Source organism: Bemisia tabaci, chromosome 7 (assembly GCF_918797505.1).
Source record: "Bemisia tabaci chromosome 7, PGI_BMITA_v3".
Lineage (NCBI taxonomy): Eukaryota > Metazoa > Arthropoda > Insecta > Hemiptera > Aleyrodidae > Bemisia > Bemisia tabaci.
Window position 1 is genome coordinate 47,542,287 of NC_092799.1, and position 26,496 is coordinate 47,568,782.

Here is a 26,496-nt window from a genome sequence, read left to right on the forward strand (position 1 = left end):
TGAAGCTGCTAGGGCAGTAATTTCATCTGGCAAAACTGATCATGCACCTACATGCGAAACCTCCTTAAGACGGATCTGAGAAACTTTGAGTCACCAAAAGGAGGTATTCATATTCACTTATTCATTACGCACACAATTTTCTGCAACTGGTGGAATTTCTTTGCTAAATTAGAACGCTTAAGAGAAGGTACTGCTAGTAGAAAATATGCGATAATACCTATCTAACCTACATTACCGGTGTATGCACTAGAGTGGTAACGCATAAAGAACAGACACGAACAAACACTGAAGGAAAGGGCAGGAGTGGATTAAGTTACTGTAGTCTCTAATTTACTTCTGAACTGTTAATTTGAAGAACCATAGGACACATCTTTGATGTGTACCTAATCACTTGGTACGGACCAGAGGAACCTTGAACTGTAATCATATCGGTAAAGTTTGAGGGCTCAATAGGCTTTAATGCTAAAACAGATGAACTTCAAACTCTTGTATGAATTCAAAACCACATACTTCAGATAAGGAAACTACAAAACACTTGATTTGAGGCGAAAATGAAAAGCGAATGATCCAAGAAAAGAATGTCTGGGTGTGAACTTATGACAACTGACTTTCTGTTTCAGAATACTCTGAATACACATCACAATGAGCCGATAGACTCTAGCTCCAGATTGTAAAATACGATAAAACTGATTTTCAGATGCTTTGTAGAAGTCAGAAATGGTTTAAAGGTAAAGAAAATCAAAAGATTCCGAGTTGTTTGGATCCTTCCTGTTATCAATCTTCGTTTGTTTACGAGCCCGTCGTTTCCGATAGCCGATGCTCACTCGCGGACGCCCGGTGAATAAATTTCGCGAACTTTAACGCCTTTTTTCATCAAGAAAGAGTTAATTTCGGACGAAACCAAATGTTTCAACAAATTTCTCGTCAAATTTTACCACTAAATCACAATATACAGCTAGAAACTTTCGCTAAATAAACAAACCGGGCAGCAGCCATATTGTTCGGACTAACTCGGAATAAACCAAGGGTGGTCACCTGAGGTGTGACGTCAAAAATCGGCGTTCGCGCCACGGCCCGGATTCAAATAACGTTTTTGAGGGGCACGATTTTAAAATCGCATTTTCTCCCCTTAGCAATTTTTTTCAAAACTTTTTATTGTGCTCATCGTTTTTCTGGTGAAATTTTACATATAGTGCAATAGCTTTTAAGCCAATCCCTCACCAGCCGAACTTTGAAACAGTTCTTGTGCAAAATCTATTATTCGAAGTGTCACACCCATTCTTTCAAGGAAATAAAGGTGACTTGAAATTTTTCTCAGACATGTCCAGTTTTCCCGGACTTTTGAAAATTCTCTGACATTATCAGGTTTCCCTGACTGTGGCAGCCCTGGTATTCACTCCCAAAGTTTGGTACTGGATAGACATATCTAGTATCAAACCAAATGTGCATTATCAAAAGGGAAATGAGAATGATTTATGAAAGTTTAAAGTTCACGGCCTATCTTTGGATGAACAGAAGTGTTTCAAGTAGAGGATGCATTAAGACTGGAAATAACATGCAAGCATACTGTATTAGTAATGCTAAATATTAAACTCTTCAAGAAAGTGAAAAGATAAACGGCTGAAACGCTAGATTCGGTACAGTTTTAAATGCTACCTGGGATAATCACTTTAGCCAGGTAAAGATGGGTTGTAAAGAACCTCTAACACTATAATGATCATTGCTTTGTGGACAGCGTTATGCCGCAATCACTTGCTGAATGTGGGAGCTGAGTGTGGCTTGAATGTGGAAGTCATCGACTCAATGTCTGAATTTTTTCAGCAACGATTGTTGGCGACCATCGGATAATGTCAGATTTGTCAGAACTGTTTGAATAGATTTGATACACTCTTTTTTTTTGTTTTTTTTTGACTACTTCAAATAGCCCACGAGAGCTAATTCCTGCGCTTTGGTCCTGTCCCACCTTTATCCCTACAACCAGTCCCAGGTAACCATTGTTTGAGACCATCAAACTCGGGTCGCCTGGCCGGGAATCGAACCTGAGACCTCCCGATCATAGAGCTAGCGCTACAACCACTACACCATAGGAGACCAGCTGGCTGTCATCTAGATGAAAATAACTCAAAGTTTCAACATTTTAGCCGTTGAGCGATGACTGTTGACTTCCATGTTCAGCTGCTAAATTCAGCGTGTGATTTCGGTATTACCAATCAGTATTAGCTTTCCTTGAATTATTAGGATAAGTACAGTTGGCTAGTTATTGAAATTTTGCCATTGCCATTGAAAAAACAAGCCTACAGCGCAATGGAATATGCTTATTGGACAGCTTTGTCAGTTATCCGCTCTGTTGTGCCTAGGCTGCATGGAAATTGACGATAAGCTGTCCGTAACTCAAATGGTGCATTTAACTTATCATACATTCTGTCCCACAAGTGTTCAACACAGAGGACAACTGACACAGTTACCAAATAGCATAACTTCATTCCAATTTCTTCTTGACCTATCTGAACATGAAATACAAAATTTGACGATGAATCCACTGATAATGGAATCAGATTGGGCATGAAGCAGTGTCAACTACAAAGGTGTACTTAAGGCAGTCACTGCTGCAGAACAATTCCTCACTAGTTTTTTATCCGTGAGAGTAAGTAGTAAGTCTTAGACAATGCTTCAGCTGCTTTCTAGCAGCAAATAGAGATCCATTGCAGCTGGAGAATTGTGTTTACGGATGATAGAAAGTTACATTGAGAACATTGACCACTAGATGGTATGCAACGTGAGGGCTAGCAGGTGGAATGACTAGACAAGAGAGGATCATTTGATAATACTAAAGCTATGAAAATAGGGGGATTATGGATGAATTGCAATTATTTTCTAGTATATAATGTGCAAGGATTTCCGCATTTAACCTCAGCCCATATCAGGTATATGAACACTAATTCAATCATCCGTCTGATCGACAGTGGAATTGAAATGACAATGCACTAATTATACAGGTTCATGGTTAGAGATAAGAAAAATACAACTGAATTGTGGCCCATTCATTTGAAATACCTGAATTTTTAGAGGTGTGATTAGAACTGTCAAATTTCGGAGAGTCTGTCACTTGAAGGGAGTGATAAGTTGGAAATCATTCTCCACCCTCGGCGAGGTGTTTACATCCGATAACAAGCACAACACAAATCAATACTCAATGATAAAGCGAAATGAACTTTCATTTACGATTAGAAACAGTGATTTTAATGCGGCTGAATGAAATATACGGGAGGTTTATCAGTGTATGTATTTCATAGGAAATGCCAACTATGCACAGCCATGTTGAAAATTTTGAAGGATGTCTGTAGTGTTTTATCAGCCAATCAGAGGACAGGAATTTACGCTGAGAGCGAGAGAGATGGCGCATATTTCGTTCATAAACGCACCCTAGCGGAATTTTCTTGAACTAAAAGATAAGTAAGTACATAGATTTTCAAAATCATTCTCACGACTGAGGAGTAGGGAGAGAGGAGAAGGGGTTGCTAGTTCATAAACCCTTCGCTTTGCTCTGTGTGGTTTATTTTGTGTTTGTGATTACGAAGAATTTCGATTATGTGCTGATCTGTTACCTAATCCATTCTTAATTTTGATTATTGAATCTTAAATTAGAAGGAATGTGGCTGCAGTAATCAAGTCGAAGATGAGTGATCCAAATCCAGAGGAGGTAAATAATTCTTTTGCCTGGAACTGTGCTTTGTTTTTATCATTAGCCACTGAGAAGAATCTGATAAATTTTGACTCACTTTCACATCACCTCACTCGTTTTCCATTAATTAACTATTTTGGCAAATTATCTTCAAGAAATCTACTTACAAATACTTTTCCTATGTTATCTTTCCACAAAAAGATTTAATAATTTCAACTTAAGCTCTCTGTTTTTTAGTGGGGTTATGTATGGGTTTGTTCAAGTTAGAGTTTAGTGACACATCAAATTTTTTGAACCTTTCCTTTGTCCTTTGTATCACTAATGGAACAATGGACATCACTAAATGCACAGCGGCTCTTGTTTACTTGAGGCTCTTTCCGATCATCTCCACTCTTTTCCCTAATGAAAGTTTTTTTGAAAATTTTCACATTTTCACCTTTCTCCCAAAACACCTGTATCAAATCGAGTTATAATTTCTCTTGCTCCGTCAACTCTAGTTTGGGATCAGGGATGGCCCTAAAAATCTCTCTCAAGTATAGAGGGTAATCTACTTGACAGAAAACAAGAACATTCGCCGAAATTCTTGATGTGACCTCAGCATCCTTTTCTCCGTTACCTAGTTTACCAAGTCCTCAAAGCTTACAGCATTCAATTCGGAGATGCATGATCATTCAGAGGTCTCCAATTTAATATTCTGCAATCTTTATCCGAAACACCTCATCAGACCTGGCTTTGTTCAGAACCCTTCTATATTTATTTTGACTTGGACACGAGTTCCACGTCAAACTTTTCACCGATTTGTAATCTGAGGAAGTATTTTGGGCAGGAAATGGATGATTTTCCTTCATACAAGTTCTTGTTATTCCCATGTATTCAATCCTTTTCTGACTCTCTTTATAAGTTCTCCAAAATGATCATATTAACTTTTGTTCACCAAAGGCTTGATAGTACCCAGTTATTCTTCCTTTTTAGGGAATTTTCTTCTCATCGTTATTGGGAAAAGTTCTCTTTGATGTTCCTCCAAAATATAGAGGAAGTCTCTTGTATTCAGTAAGCTTGCAGGATCCTCTACATAAAACTATGCAGACCAGAGCTCCGATTCAACAGATATCTAAAAGAGGTCAGAATGTTTGCTGAATCTAAGAGCGATCAACGAATGGAAACTCAATGTCGTAACAATTTAATAACGAAACAAGTTTGAAATTTCATCAGATATGACTTCTGCTTACCTCTCAGGATTGTTGCTGCATTAAGTTTTGCGATTATGTTAAAGAATCTTTTTAAGGAGAGAAAGGATTGAATCCAATTTTTGAACTTTTTTTTCATGGTTGGCTCACATCTCATTATTTACTGTGATTATCAGATGTTCTCTTACTGCCCATCAATTTTTTAAATTGTTCAGAATTTAGTGGAAAAGAATTAATCCACTCTCTTACAGTAACTGGCTACTTACTCTTTGAAAGACCAATTAGGCAGATCTGTTTTTAGGAAATTTAGCTATTGCGCAAAATGTTAGGTATACCTACTGATGTTTTGCCAGCATGAATATATAATTTTTTATATAATTTATAATTATACACAGCTAATTAATATTAGAAAATTTTCAATTTTTTCTCCAAAATTATAAAAGATCAGGAAAAATCTGAAACTCTGAAATTGTGTTCAAAAAATGTATTTTCTATACAGACTGTTCTATCTCCATAATTGCCAGATGCTGCTAAAAAGTAAGCTTTTTTTTCTCCCATTTTAACCCATGTTAAATATAATCATCTCTTTGCACAACCTGGCAACTGACTACGTTGTTGGTGTCTTGGTGTGGTAGGAAATAAAGCTCATTTATGTACCTACACCAAACTCACTCCACTAGTTTAACGACCTTTGAAATGATGGTTTTGTGCAGACTCAAATTTACAGTCCTCTATTATGTAAGGACATTGATCAATCATTAGTCATGTATTTATATCTCTAAATGTTGCTTTGCTTCCCAGTCAATACACTTTTTCCTCCTCCTTGGCACAAGTCCAAACTTTTGTATCTTATAGACCTTGTTAAACAAAGAGATGAAACAGAAGCTATCAAGTGGTCGTCAATGTTCAGAATTTCAATGCCACATTTCTAGTCTCAGGCTTTTCCTACAAACCGAATTTTGTCTTTTCAAAGAATAACTTCATCAACTTATCTAATACATCCTATTTTTCTTTTCAAGATTCGGCGCAAGCGCCTGGCTAGATTGGGATCCTTCGAACCTCAGTCCTCAACTCGGACCGTAGAGGTTCCTATCACGCCTGAGCTGTTATCTCCAACCTCATCTCAGTTTTTTGCAGTGCGGAACAAACCAGAAAGTGAGTTTAATCAATTTCTTGAGCTACTTGTATAGCTCAATGTTTGAGTTCATTGATCAGACTATTCACTGAGGACATTGTGGTTGAAGTCTCTCAATCTCAAAAATAATTTATCAACACAACCAAATTTTTCTCTTAGGGATCAAATAAATCAAGTTATTGGGTGAAGATTTAATTTTTTGATATACATCATTAATTTTTTTACGTATTTTATATTTTAAAAACACTCTTAACAGCACAAAGAGGAGAATGGTACCAAAAAGAAGAAAAAGAATGTGATAAAAAGGAGAAGAAAAACAAAGATTCAGCATTCTCTATTAAAATGTTCAAAATTTACAAGAAATTCTCTCAAATGTTGATGAAATTGATGAAAAGCTAAGCTGTCAGGGGTAAATTAGCTGCCTTTTAAATACATGATTCAAACAACACAATATTGACCATTTAGCACTAGACATAGTTCCAGATATGAGCAATCTGGGCCAATTGACTTAAAGAACTTTGGAATTGCCTTGAGCTCCCTCATTTTTCATTGAAAGAAAAGTCAATCCCTAATTAGAACTAACTTATGTACAAGGAAAATTCCAGCAGTGAAATATACTCCCAACTTATTGCTCTTGTCAAGTTGGTCACTAATTGAGGGGCTTGGATGACAAGACGCATAAGTGCAGTTTTTACTCTTTCGAGAAATACATGTTCGAAGTTTTGAAATTACATGGATCCTTATGGCGGAAAGAAAGTTCAAGCTGACTTTTTGATGTTTAAAAATTGGAATTTGGAAGCAAATTTTTCACAGAGAATATTTTAAGATTAGTTTCAGTTGAAATCATTAATATCTCAATTTTTTCAAAAACTGCACTAATGCGCCTTGTCCTCCAAGCCCCTCAATTTAACTTACATCTTTACTTAAATGACAAAGAATCAGAAAATTTCAAGTTTTGACAGTCTTGATCTTGAAGTTTAGGCCAAGAGAATACCTGTCAGCATTTTCTGCTCTTCTCATCATCGCTTTTATTTACTGTCTCCATACTATCCTGTTATCTTGTATGAATTTTTATTAATTTTTCAGGTTGTGATGTTTCTCCAATGGAGTTGGAAGATAAAAACTTATGCCCCAAAATAAACCCAAAAGATGAATCCATGGAAGTTGATGAGAAAGTTGAAGAGGTAAATTATTTCCCTTAATCCTTGTTCTTTCAAGAGTTGTACAGTGGCTTTTTTTCCCCCTGTTCAAAAATTCATAAATACAAACAGGTGTTCTGTGAGCTTGTGGCTTGCTAATGGAAATTTTCTTATTTTAAAAAATAATTCATACTTGTAGGTCCTATAAGACCCCCCCATTGAAATTCTCAAGCTTTGTAAGGGCTTTTATGGTAGTCGCACATCTTGTGCCGTAATAAAGTAAGTTGCTCTTACTTTTTCTGTTTTTAATTGTACAACAAAACACCTCTAAAATTGAGTTCCCTCTTATCTTTTCCTGCTGTATAATTAATTTTCAGTTTGGTCGTTGTTAAAATACATGTGCTCTGGATCATGGGAGAAACAACGTAACGTAATACAAGCATATGCAATTCTTTAATCGCATTCGTTATTCATTGTTATACTTTAGGCTCTCAAAGAATATCACAGCCAAAGTAGAAAAAGATGTGTATTTTATTTTTCAACGGGGAAACTCATTAACGTAATTTCTTGCAAGCCTCCAAGATTTTCATTTTCCTCATGAAAAATGTTTTGTGAAAATATCAAGCCAAGAAATTAGTTAGCTCTAAAAAAAAATAAAATTGGATAGGAAACCTTAAAATGCCACAATAATAGCCTGGAATTCCCAAGTTCAGTTAAAAAATTATTTTTCTAGATGGTTTAGTCAATTTAACTGATTGAACTTGTCCTTCTCCTCATTTCAGACCTCTGTGATGATTGAAACTAACAATGACCTTTTGAGGAAAGTCATTTGCCGAGTTTTAAGCATACGTCTAGAAGAAGGAGAGGCCGACGCTGACTGCCGCTACCTACCTAATAGTGCAAATTTTGCCAAAGAGTCCAAAGATGCACCATTGGATGTTCAAGTAAGTTTTCTCTGCATTTATTCACTTGTATATTTTAGTTGCCAATTCAAGGGCAGTGATAATCTTTTTACTACAAAAAATTAATTGGAGCAATTGAGGGAAACAAATGCCAAATGAAGGTCATGGAATCAAGCAAAAGGCTTGTTGTAAAGAACAATGTGAGATAATTGCACTTCGGTGCTGAGGAAGCTTGTCGATAATCCAAAAAAATGTCTGTTTGAGCTAGACATAGTATGCTCTGTCTCATGGTGAAGTCAAAAAATATGTATTTACACTGGTTGTAGAAATATGGAGAGCATTGCTTGCCATTTGTGCCCTCAAATGCTGAGGCTGTAACGGTCAACTTTTGTACATCAAAGAAACCCAATTTTTATAGAATATAGAGAGTAACTTGCTCAATATTTTATTTTTGTTATTTAAATTTAATGTAAAGTTGGCATAAGCTATGTGATAGTTTTTCAAGTCTTAATTCAAGATTTCCAATTTTGATGAAATATTGCAATATTTTCTGTAAAGAAGTTTTAATTTTCGAATTGAAAAGTTAAAAATCCCATCAAGTAAGGGAAAAGGGTTATAGGTGTGGACGGGACTCACTTCTATAACAAATCCCAGATTGTGTATCTCCATGCAAAGATTGGGCTTTTTAATGGTGATGGGTAAGTGGGGAATCAAAAGTTCTCCATAAATGTTGATAACCTAATTCATTCAGTTCGCCTTGTTCCATTTTGAACATGGAAAATTACTGCTCTGGAAACATTGAAATTACAGGTGAGAAGTATAAGTTGCCTAAACATTTTCACTGAATAAAAACCTTCTTTTTTTCAGGATTTCATTAACCAGTGTATGATGGAAGCAGTCTGCCTTGTATCAACTGAACCCTCTGTTTCATCAGAAGGTAGCAAAGAACGTGATTTAAGCGGCCCAACAAAAGCTCTTAGCTACATAGTTCAATGTTTCTCTAATATTCACGGAGAAGAGCAAAAACTTTCAAAGGTATTAATTTTATTGAATTTTTTGACAGCTGCGTGTCAATAAATGACAAAAAAAACCCTTTCTTGAAAATTGCATCAGCTGTATGATTTAAAGATCTTTTAACCATCAGGAGATTGCAAATTCTAAGAGTACAACTCCATTGCCTCTTGAAATTCCTTTCGTTTTATGTTGATGCAGCAGTGATAGTGTTTTAAATCTTTTTTCCGTTTTCAAAGTAAATGCCTTCTATCTATGTAGGTCATAGTCTTTGGCTTAGTTTTTTTTCTACTCTCAAGATTACATTAAATTTACACAGAACTATGAGTGCTCGTAAATCGGATATGACCGTTTGAAGGCAAAACAGATGATAACAGATTAACTGAAACTTGCTTAGCTCCCTCACAAGTGTGTCTCAAGAGCAAGTTCCTGCCTCCTAGTGATATCTATCCTATAAAATAAATGAAGGGGCCATCCATAAAATATTTATCGCTGAAAATCGAATTTTTAGCTGCCTCCCCCCCCCCCTTCCTTTGTAAAACATCTGCAACACAGGCTTAATTATGCCCCATGAAAGTAACGCTCCGTTCAACCCCTTCTCCTCAAGCTGTTATTTTGTGATGAATTTTTGATGATAAATTACCACTTCAGCGCCTATTTGAGCATTAGGTAACACAGCTGTGAGCGCCTCCTACCTCCCTGTAATAAACGTGTAATTTAGGCTCAGACCCACTTCCTTCCGTAGAATGTTACATTTTTTCTGAATGGCCCCAAAGCTCTATGTATCAGTGATATATCAATTATAGCATTTTGTATGTTCTCTCTCTTTGTCTTTCGTAACTAGCGAGTGGCAAGCTGGCATGCAGTGAGTAATTGTTGTGCAGAACTGAGAAAACAATGTGTTCAGTATGCTAACCTCCTTCTCTCTGGCTCAATGGGGGACTGCCTACCTGTTGAGTCGATGCACGACCAATTCGGCTTTTGTCATGAGCTCATGTTACTTACGTATCAAAATCCAGAAGCTTTTGCTGAGGTATGTATCTTAAATTCAAGCGTTATGACTTAAAATTTATCCTTTAAACCTTTTTCTACCAAGAAACGTAGCAAAAAAATTTTCTGCTTACTGGAATATTCTGGTCTTGTTCATACTGTAGAAAGTCGTAAATGTATGAGCTTATTGCCCATAATTACAGAGGTGTTTTTACAAATTTAGTAAGAAGAAGGTACATATAATCAGTTCATGCTCCCAAAAAAGTTCGTTTTCTCTAATCAAGAATTTAATTCTAAATAATGCATGGTTTTTCTTGAACAAAAATGGAAATTATTTGCTAAATGTCCGTAGAAGTGCTATTATTTTTCAGACGTAGCCAATGTATAGTTAGACTCACTGAAGTCCAATTGTTTTATTTCAGACTTTTGAGAAATAGCACCATATAGCTCAGATTCCATAAAGTGTGTAACTACCGATTTTTTCTTCCTATCACCTTGCTGTATTATACTTTTTTGTATCATTATTGTTTTCATCGTCTGATAATAACAAAACTTTTAATTTTGACTACTTATTTTATTTAATTTGTTTTATTTTTAAAAATGAGTGGTAAAATATGGTGGTCTTGTAAGCAGAGACTGTTGAACCTTCTGACAACATCTTATGAAAGAATCACAACTTTTTATTCGAGTTTTTCATGTCAAGTCTGTTTTTAAAGTTTTATTCAACCCTTTGACCACGCCTCATTTCTACTTTTGTGAAGGTGTTCAGCCCTATTCTTCAAAGTCTTCACCGGCGAATGTACGGTGCAAATATGGTTGGCAATGCCCATCGGAAGCCATTACTTGCCCTGTTGGAGCTTACGGATTTGCGAGGAGGACCAGCAGACAAAGCTCGCCCTGTTTGTAACCTTATCACTGAACAGGTAATTGAAACGCTGAATTTTTGTACTACATGCCAAAGCTAAATTTTACATCCATATGAAATTAAATTCACCAGACGAGTTGAGAGTCAACTGTAGCATCCATATTTGTTCCATCCTGAAAATACATAATAGGCTATAAAATGCAGGCCTTAAAATCGTTCTACGTTCTACTATACTTTCACCTTCTAAAGCAAGAATGACGCAAATTCTCTCTAAATTTTCTATATCAATCTGAAAAATGTTCCATTTCAAAAAAATCTGTGAAATTTTATTCAGTAAATCTTTACAACCGTGCAACCACTAGGAATTCTTACTAATAAAATGAAATACGAAGGTAATGATGCCCCATGTGGAAGTATGTTTAATTTGTGAGTTTTTGTCACTAAAGTGCGTTCTCTCTTTTTCAAGATACAATTTTTACCGGAACCATGCACAAACGGTGCTGGACGAGAAATAGCTGTTACATCTTTCATGGGTCCATTTTTATCAGTCTCTATTTTTGCGGAAGATGATCCCAGCGTTGCTGACAAATTTTTCAGCAATAACAGTGTTACGGACAGAACATTGAACTTCGGTCTTCAAAGAGAGTTAGACTCAACCCGAGTAAGTCTTCCAGTTGTTTATATATCAGTTGATAGTTGCTCTCTCCAATGATCTTTTGTGCTAGATATTACTGTTTAGCTGGCTGGAATAAAGGTAACTTGTGAGCACTCTTGATGCTGTTTGAAGCCACTTCTATATCTATACTCATAAAAAAAGATTAAAATTTTCTGCATAAGTCTGCCAAACCTTTCTCTTATATAAAAAAAAAAAAACGGCTCTGTCTCCCGGTCAAATTTTTAAAACTATTCACTGTAAGTGAGAGGAAGAGCTTTGTAGACCCTGTTTCTAGTGTAATAGGGATGCGAGGACTGAAAGGTCATTTTTAGTGGCTACTTTGACTTGTTCACTCTGGATTTTCTTGTAAATAGGGAGTTAAAATCAAGACTAATTCTGATTTATACCATCAAATCTATATTTCTGGCCTGTGAGTTGATGGTAAAAACTTTCAGCGTGTCCTCTGCAGTCTTAAAAAAAATTTGCTCCGGGACTTGTATTGAAGTGATTTAATTTATAAGTTCAAAAGTTTCATTATTTGCATAGTTGTTTGTCCCATTAAACGCTCTAATTTTATGTAATTTTTTTCCACAGACTTTACTTCATAAAATCTTCCACAACATGCTCGTGAATCCTGCCTCTAGAGAACCTCTTTTAAAGTACATTTCAGCTCTGCTTCTGAACAATGAGAAACGATCGCAAATTCATGTTGAGAAGCGAGCGGTAGCCAGTGACGGCTTCATGTTGAACCTCCTTTCCATTATGCAAGCATTAGCTATTAAGGTATTTCTTCAAAGATCAAAACCTTTTTTTAATTTTAGTTAGTTTTCCACGATGTTTTTCCTACAAAGGATTTTTACTTTCCACAAATATTTTGCCTGCATATTATACTGGACATTTTTTATTTTAGCACAAATATCCATCTCCAAATTTTAACATTCTAACTTCAAAGTTGTGCCACAAGTTTCTCAGTCAAAGTAAAACATCGATGAAATCTCTGTGGAAGAGAGAAATTACCCCAATTTCATTTCTTGTAGTTCTTAACGAGTCTTGAATTCTCTAAGAAACGCAAGTTTTTTAGGAAAATTTTGAACTTGCAAAAAAACCTCATGTGATGGAAAACTTCAGTGCCATTTTTTAACTCCACTCCAAAAGTATTCATCTGGGAATCTCTTGAAAAATGGGGGACAATGGTGTGACCTCCCAAAATAGACTCGCAAGGCAAAAGCAAGAAAAAATTGCAAGGCTATGAATTAGAATCTGTCTCTTAATCAAGTTTACATTAAACCCTAAGTATTCCAAAATGAATGCACTGCAATCTCAATCTCTAAATCTGCGTTTCAGTGCACTAAGAGTGCTAAAAAAGATGTTGCCCTCAGTAGCAGAGGGATTAATTTTAATTTTGGAAAATGCATATGAGAGAATTTTTGCCCTTGAAACATCAATAGAAGAGATCATAAAACGGATGAATGACAATGAAGGGATAAAACTGGTGTAAGATGTATGAAAGATTTTTCCTGTGTAATCGTCTACCTAGTAAAAATTTTATAAAACCTTGGAGAATTTTTTCTGTGTAATTTGCATTTGTAGTCTAGAGTTCTAGGATTTCATCATTTTTTCTAGGATTCATTTTGAGTTAAAACAGGCAGTGATCTGTCTCATCTTCTCCACCAAGATTTTGATGTTTCAAAAACACCAAACACCTAATTTTATTTTTTATTTTTTGGACAGGTTAAGTTAGATAAAATCGATCCTTACTACCCGTTCCAAGAATCGTCCTTAGTCTCAATAAAAAATGACACTCGCCTGAAATTGACGTCCCAAGAAGTTGCTGATTGGGTGGAAAGTCTAGGTAAGTATTTTATATTTTATCAGTACTTTTAAAGACATCTCTCTCAAGACTCTTACTAAATGCAGCCTACTGTCGTTTTTAGTTCTCCTAGGAGCTAGACAACAAGCACTTTTACCCTTTGTCTTGTTTAGTCATCGACACATTTTTACCACATGAGTCAATAAGCAGCGATGTGCAGTTAGAGGCTAAATGATTGAAGCATGACGCCAATTTCTTTGTATCAGTTGTACTTATCAGAGTGCGTTACATTTCATGCCTTGAGAACTGGTAGCACTGTAACATGTCCCATAGGAAGTACAACTATCGTTCTCATAGCTGTTTTGCCGGCAGGCGCTGAAGTGAAGTAAAAGGCATGTTCTATGGTACTGTGAGGAATACATACTAGAACCTTTTAATAGTGAATGCACTTAATTGATGTTAGTTTGAATTAGAGTTCAAATATCCTAAGTGCTCCCTAATAATATTGATTTTAGTGTTTACCCTGTCACTAGAATCTTTTATCATATGATCTCTACTAACAAAAGTATCATTTAAGCTCAATGAACCAAGCAGAAACTCTGCGGAAGAATTAGAATTTACTCGTTAGACTAGCCATAAAGACTACTGTAGAACAATTGTTTTAAGTATTCCCATGAGGATACTGTATCTCAGACCCAGATAACATAGTTCACCTTGTAGCTGGGGCAAAGTTTGGCAACCTACAAAATGTTAAACTTTTGAAACAAAAAAATATGATTATTTTTAGCATGCGTTGTTGTTGAAAAAAAGTTTCCATATGTGGAGAATCCAACACAAATAGACTTCTTCTAAATATATCCATTTTCATGTCCATCGAAGTGATAAACCAAAGACTATTAGCAGTAGCAAATGAAAAACATTGTGGCCATTGATGTGATGCCTAATCTTTGCTTTGATCTTTTCTCGACAGACAAGAAGGAATGTTTCAAAGAAGCGAAATTCCCCACCCAGTGCTGGTTTTTAACACTTCATTGTCATCATATAGCCTTACTGCCAACAATTCAAAAATATCAACGCCGAATTCGTGCTCTTAGGGATGTGCAAAAACTTGTAAGTAGTTAATTCTTCTTTTTACCCTATTTGCCTCAACTTTTCTGTTGTTAACCTATATATCCACTGGTGTTAGAGTTGACCTGTAGTAAGTCCAAAAAAATCTGTTTATGAAACTTGAGAAGGAATATAAAACATTTCCAAAAATGATTTTAAAATTACAACATTTGGACATAGAATTCACTGGAAATTCAATGCCTTATAGTATGGAAATCAGAGGTAACAATTATTATACATATGGCCTTCAAATGCTTTTGTCCTCGTGTCTTTGTGAACTAGCCTTATCAGCAGCAAGTTTTGAGGTACGACTATCCTGCCGAATCAATTGACTGTTCTATACAGGCAACAGAAGATCTGCTGTCCTCATTTTTGCATTGACACATCATGATGAAATCTGGCAGATCTTTCGTCTCCTCCGGTCGAGGCTGTCAACTCATTTAGTACATACTCAACTTGGAGACACAGAGAGTTCTATTTTCTCACTCAAAAGAACATACAAAAACTCCAGTTTGAAATTGTTTCCCCTCAAATTCAATTTTTTTCTGCAGGTTGATGAGATGCAAGGAAATGAAAGTCAGTGGCGCAATATGCCTTTTGCTTCAAGAAACAAAGAGTTAATAAAACGTTGGAAACAGCATATAAAGGTAATACTTTTTGGACGCTCTATTTTTTCCTGAACCTCCCATAAAGATAATGTACATTATTTTATCCTGTTCCTTTAGGTTAAAATATGTTTGAACAGCAAAATGTACAATCTGATCTCTTTAATATCTGTGAAGAACTTGACATTTTTATGTAAAAACCATGGAGGTTGTTTTTAAGGTGTTCCTCTTAAGAGCTTTTCAGGGTACCAGCGGTTGAGAAAGTTAGGGAATTTACAGTGACTCAGAAAAGTCAGAGAATTCTCAGGTAAAGTCAGGGAGTCCGCTCAGTAACTTCTACCAGTGCCATCGGAGAAATGCAAACAACTTCCAAATGCTTTTTTATTTTATTCGAATCTATAGAAGTAGAGATATTTTGTCTATAGTGTAGCAAAAGTCAGTCAGTGTAATTGATAGAAATCAAAAATCCAAGTGGAGGTTTTTATTAAAGGTCAGGTAATTTTGGAGTCCAGACAAAGCAAAAAAAAGTCAGGGAATTTGGAAGTGAAGAAATAATGACAATCCTGGCTTTATTTATTCATAACAAATGTTGATTGGTCATGAACATCTGAAAATTACACTGTCGTTGAAAATTCTCTTCATTCTGTTTCCCCCCTTTTTTTCTATCTCTCTAATGAAGAATCCTTCTTTTGCATGAGATTAGATTTTGTAGCCATCTGAATGATCTATTTTTTTCTGAAACTTTCAGCGATTATCGAGAAGTAAAGCATGTGCTGATGCTGGCTTGCTGGATCCGATTTTAATGCGGAGGTGTATAGGATTCTACACAACTGTAGCTGAGTTCTTACTTTGCGTCTTAACAGAACAACCGCCAACGTCCCCATGTCCAATTCCTGTGCTTCCTTTGCCCTCCTCAGAACCTCCTGCCCTCTTCGCAGCCCTGCCGGAGTGGTATGTGGAGGATATTGCGGAGTTCTTGCTCTTCTTACTTCAGTAAGTTATTTTTTCTCATTTCATAAGAATGATTTGATCCAACTCAGTGTGCCCTCTTTGCCCAACTTTCAGTCGCCCTCTAATTATCTTCTCCAGTTAAACCTGCATTTTAGAAGTTTCAGGCGTTTAGAATTATACCAAACCGATAAATCAGCTTTTGATCGGCCAAAAATCAGTATCTCAGTTTTAACTACTATTTTACGGAAGTCAGTTTTTCATGGTACGTTTATGCTTTCTTTTCAGGTACATGCCAAATCTGGTTTTAGAATCAATGGAAGACGGAATGATAACTTGGCTCTTAGTGATTGTTTGTGCACCGCACGCAATAAAAAATCCATATCTCGTTGCAAAAATAATCGAAGTCCTTTTCGTTGTTAATCCTGGATTCCTAGCGCACACAGAAACACTATACAATCGAATCATGGCTCACCCGGTTTCAGAGCGGCACTTACCTTCTTTCCTGATGAAATTTTATACTGGTAGGTCGATGAACTCTCTGTATTCCGTTTTGCTTCCTCCGTTTTTTCTCTGTGAAATGTACTGAGTTAAAATGGTATTCATAAGCTCTTGCCACGATACCAAGTAGTTCTTAAACAGAGGTAAACAGATGATTTAAAGATGATGACAGCTATGATGAGCTTTTTGCACCACATAAAATGAACAGATGGTATAGGAGCCTGTAAAGAACCAGCTCAAAGGGTGGTATCAGGTGGATAAAGTTCTGCTCGTAACAGTTCAAAGCATCTGAGAGGGTTTCAAGTTTCCATCATAGCCCTCAAAAGTGGCTCACTATTAGATGAAAAAATTTAAGTTCTGAGAAGTAGAAAAAGAAATACAAGAAGAAACCCCCTGCGTCCCTGTAGGGGAACAGAAAAAAGGAAGAAGAGAGAGAGTTTTCTCTGGTGTATATCAAACCGCCTTGTTTTCTTTTTTAATGGTGAATACTTTGTTTCTGGAATCAGCCTACAGGAAACTAAAAAAAGTAATGAAATGAAAAAGACAAGGAATGAACAAATTAGGATGTGTATTTTTCTATTTTCACTGGCGACTAGTCAACGGATAGCTCATTTTTAATGTCATTTAACCATCTATTTTTTTTTTTTTCTTGTAACAGATGTAGAAACAACAGGATCAAGTTCTGAGTTTTACGACAAATTCACGATAAGGTATCATATTAGTTTAATTCTCAAAGGAATGTGGGAAAGTCCAGTTCATCGACAAGCAATCATCAGAGAATCAGGGTGAGTTGTGTCCACACATTATCTGAAAGTAATCATTTTTATTACATAATGACTTTTAGAGATTCAACTGCAATAGTAAAAACCTCTGAAAACATCAAAGGGTGGTCTCTTAATGTAGAAAGAAATTTTTAGCAAAAAAAAAGAATGAATGAAAAAGAAGAATGAAGAAATTTTTAGCAAAAAAAAAGAATGAATGAAAAAGAAGAATGAAATAAGGCGCCTAGTATCAAAACCTGCAATCTTCATTGCTCTGTCTAAAAATTTGGCAATCATTTTCATTCATTTTACAGAGAAAAAGTAAGTCCTAATCCCCCATCAGGTCATTTTGATTGGTCTCTACCAACTTTAGTGCATTTTTCATAGATGATGTTGTCATTTGAATGATATTTTCTTCAATTTCTGAGATACGTTTATGTATTCTGAGATATTAATGAGATGCGTGCGAGATGAAAAAACGACTCATAACTCAATTTTTTAAATCTTATGTATTTTGTTGAAAAATAAAAATTGCAGCAAGATCGACGAAACCCAAAAACATCAAGCTACCCAAAAACATGTAAAATAGCTTTTCTTCTTGCATAATCTTTGGGATACAACAAAAACCAAGCTTAAAAAGTGTTTTTTTTTTCTCTAAACACCTCTTTAGCTGGAGGTCGTTTTTTTTTTTGCAATCCCCTCAATTGTAGCCCTAATGGAACGATAATTGAAACTTTATTTTTCGTTTGAAGAGTGATTTTAATTGATGGAGAGCTGGAAATAGCATTGAACAGGCCCTCTGCTCCATGGCAATATCATAAAATAGAATTTATGAAAGATGGACTCATGTTTTTTTTTTTCAGATCTGGAAAGCAGTTTGTGAAATTTGTCAATATGCTTATGAATGATACAACTTTCCTCCTGGATGAAAGTTTAGAGTCGTTGAAAGTAAGACATGTTTAAAATACTCAATTTTTTTTTTTTTTTTTTTTTTTTTTTTTTTTTTTTTTTTAAGTAGTGTCAATTTGTACCTATTACATACGTTAGAGATATGTGTGGTACGGTACTATAATGAGTGCTTCCCTTGACCTAAGCATGGTAAAATTATTATAATTTTTTTTTTTACTTATTTACTTAATTATTAATTTTTTTTATTTATTTATTTAATTATTAATTTTTTTTAAAAAAAATAAAATTCCTATCTTTCCTCATCAGCAGCTTCTTATTAATTTTTTGGCCCCTATCACTCTCGTCCTCTCCCATCACTTGTTCCATGTGAAGTAATAGTAAAGTATACAGAATTGTCACTGACGTCAAGTATATTTCAGGAGCTATGAAAATCCCATATCAGCCTTTTAGTGGAGGCTAATGATGACATGAAGCATAAAAATCCGAATCCCCCCCTCCCCCTGCCCTCACGGGGCATAAGTGCTACCCTGGGGGCTACTCTTTTTCTTTTTTGTACCAATTTTCAAATAGCCCTCATGGGTTTTGAGAGAATTTTTGGCCTTCAATGCTGTCATTTAACTAAAGACCAAAGCGAACGCTCAATGGAATTTGACAAAATGAATGATATGAGAGTGATTTATGACATTATCGTGTGTTTTCAAGGCATCAATTAATGACTCCAGCATTGAAGATATAAGAGCCTCATCCAAGTCAGTGAAAATGAAAAAAATAGTAAGTTAAAAAGAATTGAAATTGCTATATTTTTCATATTTGCATAAAAAATTTCTTAATTATCTCACTTATATATCTAACTTGCCAGCAGTTCTTTTTGATATGCTTGTAAACATCTGTATCAAATCAATGATAATCATTTTTTCATTCGCATCACTAAGTTATTGAGTCGACTAATACATTGGTCAAAGTATGTACTTTCCCCTATCATGATATATTCCTGATTCTCTTGTCTAATATGCACACTTTGATGTTTAGCGAATCCATGAAATGCAAGAACTAATGGGTGACAAAGAAGCATGGGCTAGAGTACCAAAAGAGCAGCAACAAACTAGGACACGCCAATTGACTGCTGATGAGCGACAATGCAGGTAATACATCTTCAAATCCTCTTCATCCTATTTTGTTGGTTGATAAATTGTAGTATAGGACTCCTAGTAACTGAGAAAACAGATGAATGAGGGAATCTAATTCCAAATTAAGAAGAAACCTTGGAAAGCATAAAGCAGGAAATTTGGAGGAAACCTTCAAAATGTAGGGAGCTTTAATACATGAATGTAAAGGCTAGGCAAAAATTTGAAATGATGACTGGATGAATCGTTTTACTGTCAATTTCAGACTTTAATATGCTTGCAAAGGAACCCGGATTATTGAATTTCAAATTTACTTATCTCCGTTCTGGAAGTGGAGTTTTCTGTGCTGATGAAGAGACAGGAGATGTTATGTGTTGATTAACTCAACCCGTCCCCCTTTTCCTTTAATGGAACATTGCTGTCCCTCATAAAGTACATTACAAGTAAATAAATGCCCTGATGAAATAATTTTTAGGAAGACTGAACTCAAGTCAAACACATTTTAAAAAAGTAAAATCGGAAACCTAAAATTCTCTTTTCTTCCAAAATGCTTTGAGCAATGACCTTTTTTCCTACTCTATGTTTACAACATGGCAACATCAATATTAATTTAAACTGATTATAGGTGATGTAATTGTAATATTAAGACTCCTCATTGTGGTTTTTTAGTTATTTTTTAAATTTTTTTCCCCACTATGTGTGCCAGAATATTAAGGAGCATATCATCTCCATCTCTTAATGTTTGATATTGATCTCTTGATTAATTATTCAAGTTATTTAATTGCCCATACAGTAGCAGGTGAAATATGCATCTACTCCTAAGACTTCCTCGGCCAAGTCTACTTTCATTGTACTATGTTTTGGCAAATATAAGACGTACTACCAGTATTTTTACAAATTTCTGCGATTTTGCAATAAACACAGGATTTTCACATTGACGCCAGTCTCTCCATTATCAAGACTCCATTTTCTAGCCTTTCTTTTTTCAAAAACGTTTTGGGGCCCTCTCATTTTAGCTCGCTAACGATTGCACCTCATCTGGCTCATAGTCAAGAAGTTTTTGCACCTTTGGAAGAGGAATTATGAGAAATATACAAAATCTACTCATCTAAAGTATCAGAAGTTGTTAGCAAATTCATTATTTTAATAACAAAAAACTTCAACAGAATTACTGGAGTAATTTTTCTGTTTAGCGGCCATTCCCTCTCTGGCAAAAATCAACTGAGTCACTGTCCTATTAGGAATAAATGATTTCCGTGGAAAACATTACTTAAGTCCGATTCTTTAGGCTTTATTTAGTCTTTACTTAGGCCTTTTTGTCAACATTTTCAAAAGAGTGACAACTCATCTGCTCATAACTTTTGTTTGTTCATTTTCATTCACTCAAATATTTTTTTTTCCAGATCATATTTAACTCTGGCTAGAGAGACGGTAGATATGTTCCATTATTTAACTTTAGATATCAAAGAACCATTTCTAAGGCCAGAACTTGTGACACGACTCTCTGCTATGCTCAACTTCAACTTGCAACAACTCTGCGGTCCTAAATGTAAGTTGACAAACATCTTCATTCTTACACTTCTCTATCTTAGTATTCCTATCAATGCTGCTAAGGAAGAACGCTGTTTGCACATCCGAGAGTTGACAAATTTCTCAGGATAAACAATGTAGTTTTGGGGCAAGTGAAAGAATGTGTAAAAATTGTTATTTTTGAAGTCATGAGTTGAATTTGGAAATTTTCAATGCCTTCATTATTTTCTCCGTAAAATGTTGATAAGGACACATATTGTGGTTCTGCAATATGCACCCTATCAGTTAGTCCATTCTTGAGTTTTCATCTCTAATACCTATGGGGCTCTAGTATCACAGTTTATATCAAGTGCCTAATGCCAAAACCTAAATGCCCCTCTGAAAGTTTAAATAGTAGAAAATCACAGTGGTAATGCAAAACAATTTAACGGTGAAATTGCAGTCATGCATAACTCGCTTTGCGACATTGCAGAATTTCTGTCTTACTCCATTTTCCGCATTTAAAACTATTGAACATCATTTCTAGGAAACTTCGGTGATTTTTCTTCTCTGTATGAAGGATATCCTGTGAAAATTTCAAGCCATTATGTTGGTTGGTTATGCCTTCAAAAATAAAATAGGATCGGAGATTTTGATACACCGCAACTGAAATACGCATCTTTGTAGTTTCACCATCAAATTGTTGAATGGGCAGCACAGTGGCTAGATTACTCTGTAATCTTTACTTAAAATTCAAAATGTTTGCCTTTTTTATTTTTAGGCATACTGAACACATAAATGTGATATTTTGCATGTCTCTCCTTGTAAACATCGATTTATTCATCTGTGTGTCTTTGCTCTTCTCTGAATTTTTGTACCATTGTCCATTAACAATTTGCACCCTATTTTCAGGTAAAAACTTGAAAGTAAAATCACCTGAAAAGTATGGTTGGGAGCCGCGACGTCTTCTTGGACAGTTAGTGGACATTTATCTTCATTTAGATTGTGAAGCTTTTGCAGCAGCCATTGCAGCTGATGAGGTAAAAACTGTTGTTTTATGGTTTTTTATTTAATTTTTAATGCTTTAAAGAGCCTACAATGTAAATGTAAACGCTTCCAATGAACATAAAACTTGTTATTTTGACCATTATGAAACTAGTAAAGCACTGTCCAGAGCGGCAGCCCTATCAATGTGTTTGCTCCTATCTCCACAAGAATAGTTTGATTAAAAATATAGATGGACAGTTGGACACTCTGAAAGTGCAGGTTAGCTTCTTGATCACAACCTCAACTTTATGAGCCTTCTTAAGCTTTAAAGTCACTTTCAGAGGAAATCATTGGCACCATCCAGTACATTTTACAAAAGAACGAGTGTTTGAATTGGAAATCCTTATTGCACACGAAAGATCTAGCATAAGCATCCAACTGTGAATTTGCATCTCTCAACTGATTTCACCATTGAATAATTTTTTCACCCTTGATAAATATTTGTCAACAAATTTCTGTTATTCTATTTTATTTTTTTTTCAATTTCTTCACAGCGCTCATTCAGGTTAGAATTGTTTGAAGATGCAGGAAGTCGGATGGAAAAAGCATTGATTAAAACAACAGCTGAAATTGAAAAGTTCTGTGCCTTAGCTAGAAGAGCCACTGAAATAGCAATCCAGAACAACAAACGAGAAATAGACTACAGCGATGCACCCGACGAATTCCGAGGTAGGCACAATTTTTGGGCCTCTAGAAGATCTTCAGGCTTGAGAGCTCAATGTTTAAAAAATAAACTTAGTCAGATAACTGAAAATTTCAAATAAATCCTTCATGTGAAAAACAGTTTTCATTCTGTGAAAGTGTACCAAAATCAGTGCTAACTGCCTAGCTTTCAGTTTCTTAAAGCTGTTCAATGATACACAACGAGACAGTCAAAATGGTCAAGAAACCTAACGCGTCAGTTTCATTTCTTAAAAATCTTCCAACTGGAAGAAGATAAAAGAGGTATTTTAGTAAATTTCTGGAAGAAACTATATTTATTTCACAAAAACATGCAAAAATTATCCATCTTTTAGAATCTTAGAGCCCTGCATTAACACCGAATCGGGAGCACAAAATTGTCTGGAAACATGATCGGAGAAAATTAGGTTTCTGCATAGCCTGGCATTCAGGCCATTTCAGCTCAGGCTATGTACTATTCTAAATTTCTTTTATCATATTCATTACTAATTGAAAGATCACTTTTTCTAAGAAGTTGGAGCTTTTAATCTTCAAAAGTCAAAATTAAGGATAACCCTACCGAAAATTCAAGAAAATTCAGCCAAAAGGTGTGTGAATTTTTAGGAAAATGATTTGACCCTTGTAAAAAATACAGAGGTCTTAAAAATGTATTTGGAAAGTAGGAACCTCTTTTGGAGAGCACATCAAATGGAACCTTTCAGAATGTCTGGAATATTGATCTCATGAAAGTTTTTGCAACCTATAAGTATAACAATGAGATCAATGAGATGATACCTTTTCATCTTGATGCAGGGTCTGTAAAACAGTACGAATTTATTATATAATGAACTAAGTGAAAGTCCAATCAAATTGCAGCTTTTTTTTAAAACTGTAAAATTTTTGTTGCCTTGAAATATGAATGTATCAAGATAAATTTGATGCGTCCTGAACTAAAACCGGCAATCTTTATTGCCCTGTCTAAAAATTGTGCAATCATTACAATTTTAATATTGAAAGAAGGAGAAAGCTTCCATAGTCATGTTTTCTTGTGAATTTTCTGTTATCAAGCGAGAAAATTTGGAAAAGCATTGAAAGCAGCTAAAAGCTATGGTTGCTCTTTGCAAAAAATGAATATGATTGCACAATTTCTAGACGGGGCAATGGAGATTGCTGGGTTTGGTTCGAGACGCCTCATTTTTCATGGATGGAGAGAAACAGAACTCTTTTTCTTCTTTTGATATGATGATGATGGTCAAATAGAAAAAAAAGGAAACTTTAAAAGATAGGCAAAGGATGTCGAAACTGAAAAGAGTTTTACTCAGTTTACGTTAGCACAAAATTTACAAAAATCAGGCAAATTATATTAGAATTCTCTTCTGTTTTCCCTCGACAGATCCTTTGATGGACACTCTAATGGAGGATCCAGTCATGCTGCCTAGCGGAAAAGTAATGGATCGACCGGTCATAATTCGCCACTTGCTCAACTCGTCAACTGATCCATTCAGTAGACAGCCTCTCTCCGAAGACATGCTGGTACCTGGTGAGCATTACGAGAAATTAGCACAATTATTTGCTCCTTTTTGTCTTTCTCCTTCTTAATATCTGCAAGATTTCATAATGGATGTTATCAATCTCAGTTTGGATTCAATTTTAGAAAATGCTATCGAAAAGAAAGCGTTTTAGAATTTAAAATCCTGCTACGTTCTGATCTCGAGGCAGTCCCACAATCAGCAGCTCATAAGTCAAGAGACCAAACCAATATCATGGCCATCACGAAATATTCTACTCATAGAGAAAAACAATCATAGGAGTTTTCAAGGAATAATGTTCAGCAATATTTCATGTTGAAAATATAGTAAGACAAGAAGTCTGCAATGCCGCAAAGTGAGATACGCATTTGTAGTTCAAAGATCGATATGTTTATTGATTATTCTTCATAGTTGATGTTGAAAACGAAATGTTTATCATGTGAATAAATCAATTAGTGGTGTAAAATGACTTTAATACTATATACTCTACTTTACTTTAATATTGTCCTTTGACACCGTTACGAATGTACACCGCTAGAGTTCATACCAAATAAGTTTACACACTTATAGAATGCAACAAAAGATCGTTTGACATCAGTCTAGCATGGAAAGTGAATGCAAGAATGAAGATGGCGGATCTCTTGTTGCAGTCTAAAAGTGCGCAACCTCATTTAGCGTAAACTCTACTCCACCAGCCTCTGTATTTTTATGACTGTTTTCTATGTGTTAATTTATTCACTTATTTAATCACTAAAGTTTTTCTCTCTCTCTCTTTCTTGTTTTCAGCATCTGAACTTAAAGAGCGAATTGAAATGTGGAAGCGAGAAAAGAAGAAAGCTGCAGCTGTTTAAACTGGAAGCCCTTTTAAATTAAACGTAAGGATGCAAGACCAACAGTGGTTTGTGCTGTGCGTGAAAATAGCTGTACTATTTTTAAATCGATAATAAGATGAAACCTTTTGTAAGATTTTTTACCTGATTTTTTTTTATTTGTACGATATTGATTTAAAAAAGAAAAAGGAAAAAGAAAACTGTTATTAAAAACTAACCCTTAATATTTTATTTTACTCCTTCTCATTGAATCAGGAATTCAGTTTTTATGTGGAGTATTCTTTTGTGATCGAATTCAATTGTAGACTTCATATAAAATGTGTAATTAGGTATCATTAAATTTTAATTTTTTTTTTTTTTTTTTCATAAATCCAGTAGTGTGTCTTTGAGTTCCAATCAATCCTAATCGTTAATTTAACTGTTTGGTAAACAGACTGTAAATAACATTTTGATCATTTTTTGTGTTTGTAAATGAGTGCGATCAACAAAATAGGTACCATCAGCATGAAAGTGCATAACGGTGATATTAATGTTTACTTTCCTTAAAATTAAGAAATTTGTGATTATTGATGACCAAACCAGGTACCTAAGCAGGATTTTGTGAGCTCTATCAGCTCCCTTAGTTTTATTCCAATTCCATTATGCATTGACATCTAAATTGATATTTTTAAAGTTATTCATTGCTAGGTGAAAGCATTTTTGGATAATGAATTCTCAACAACAATCTTTTTATGGTGAATCAAAAGCCAAATTCTTGTCGAACCGTATATCAACAAAAAAAAATGAACAGCCTACGAAGATGAAGGTCACAAATTTTGCATAATTAGTATTGTACTCAAGGACTAGAAATTAGACCTCCCAAATTTCCCTTAAGAATAAAAACTTCAGAGTTTGAATTGGCTCGAAATCATTACCTTTTTTATCATTCTCTCAGTATCTGAAAAGTTTCTCTTTTATATCGTTGTGCATCATTACGAGATTTATTTTTTTTCCTAAGAGTCCCTGACGTAAAGGTGTATTTCATTCAATTTTAAGATTATGAAGTGTCTCCGAAGGATTAATTGTTTTCTTTCGGCTGTAAACCGTCAAGTGTATCTAATTTGGTGTGTTATATTTTGTTCATAGTAGGAGTTGAGAAAAATAAAGTATTGAAAAGCATTTTTGTTGCAGTATCAAGTCCATTTTCTTTCAGAATTCTCTCACTACCTTCAAGAAAGAAAAGCGAATGCCCAAAGTTTTGCCTTTAAGTGATTACATGGTCAAGAATTATATCCTTATAATATCCTAATTAGGGCCGGATTTACAATTTTGCCACCCTTGAACCAACACCAGTTTAACGCCCCTAGGTTCTAAAAGAGGTGACTTTTAAAGAGTTGAAAAGGGAAAACAGAAAAAGTCATTCCTCTTGAAATTTGCAGCTGCGTTTCCGTAATTTGCGGCCACGAGCTGGCAGCCCATGCGCAGCTCCCCCCCCTCCCTAAATCATAAATCTATTTTGGAAATTCACTCATGTTCTGTGCAAATGATGGTCAATATCCAAAATTGAAGACATCCTTTTTTCCTAACTCAGATATTTTTCTGTTTTAGTTG

At 35.2% G+C, this 26,496-nt stretch overlaps 2 protein-coding genes across 2 annotated transcripts in view; one reads left to right on the forward strand and one right to left on the reverse strand.

Moving 5' to 3' along the window:
* fwd (phosphatidylinositol 4-kinase beta fwd) overlaps positions 1 to 3,340 on the reverse strand; it is a 28,512-nt gene extending 25,172 nt beyond the window's left edge. Inside the window, exon 1 of the mRNA XM_019057493.2 lies at positions 3,055 to 3,340. The gene's annotated coding sequence lies outside the window, so the exon portion shown is untranslated. The remainder of the gene's footprint in view (positions 1 to 3,054) is intronic.
* A 142-nt stretch (positions 3,341 to 3,482) lies between these two features.
* On the forward strand, positions 3,483 to 26,064 carry Ube4B (Ubiquitination factor E4B). Its single transcript, XM_019057324.2, has 22 exons — positions 3,483 to 3,700; positions 5,889 to 6,024; positions 7,091 to 7,188; positions 7,926 to 8,087; positions 8,913 to 9,080; positions 9,901 to 10,089; positions 10,808 to 10,969; positions 11,378 to 11,572; positions 12,161 to 12,349; positions 13,298 to 13,418; positions 14,347 to 14,486; positions 15,035 to 15,130; positions 15,837 to 16,081; positions 16,325 to 16,560; positions 17,196 to 17,322; positions 18,162 to 18,246; positions 19,237 to 19,349; positions 20,735 to 20,880; positions 21,753 to 21,880; positions 22,382 to 22,556; positions 23,941 to 24,087; positions 24,863 to 26,064. Exons 1-22 carry the CDS (start codon positions 3,677 to 3,679, stop codon positions 24,925 to 24,927), a joined length of 3,147 nt encoding a protein of 1,048 aa, XP_018912869.2. The 5' UTR covers positions 3,483 to 3,676; the 3' UTR covers positions 24,928 to 26,064.
* Positions 26,065 to 26,496: the final 432 nt, after the last annotated feature.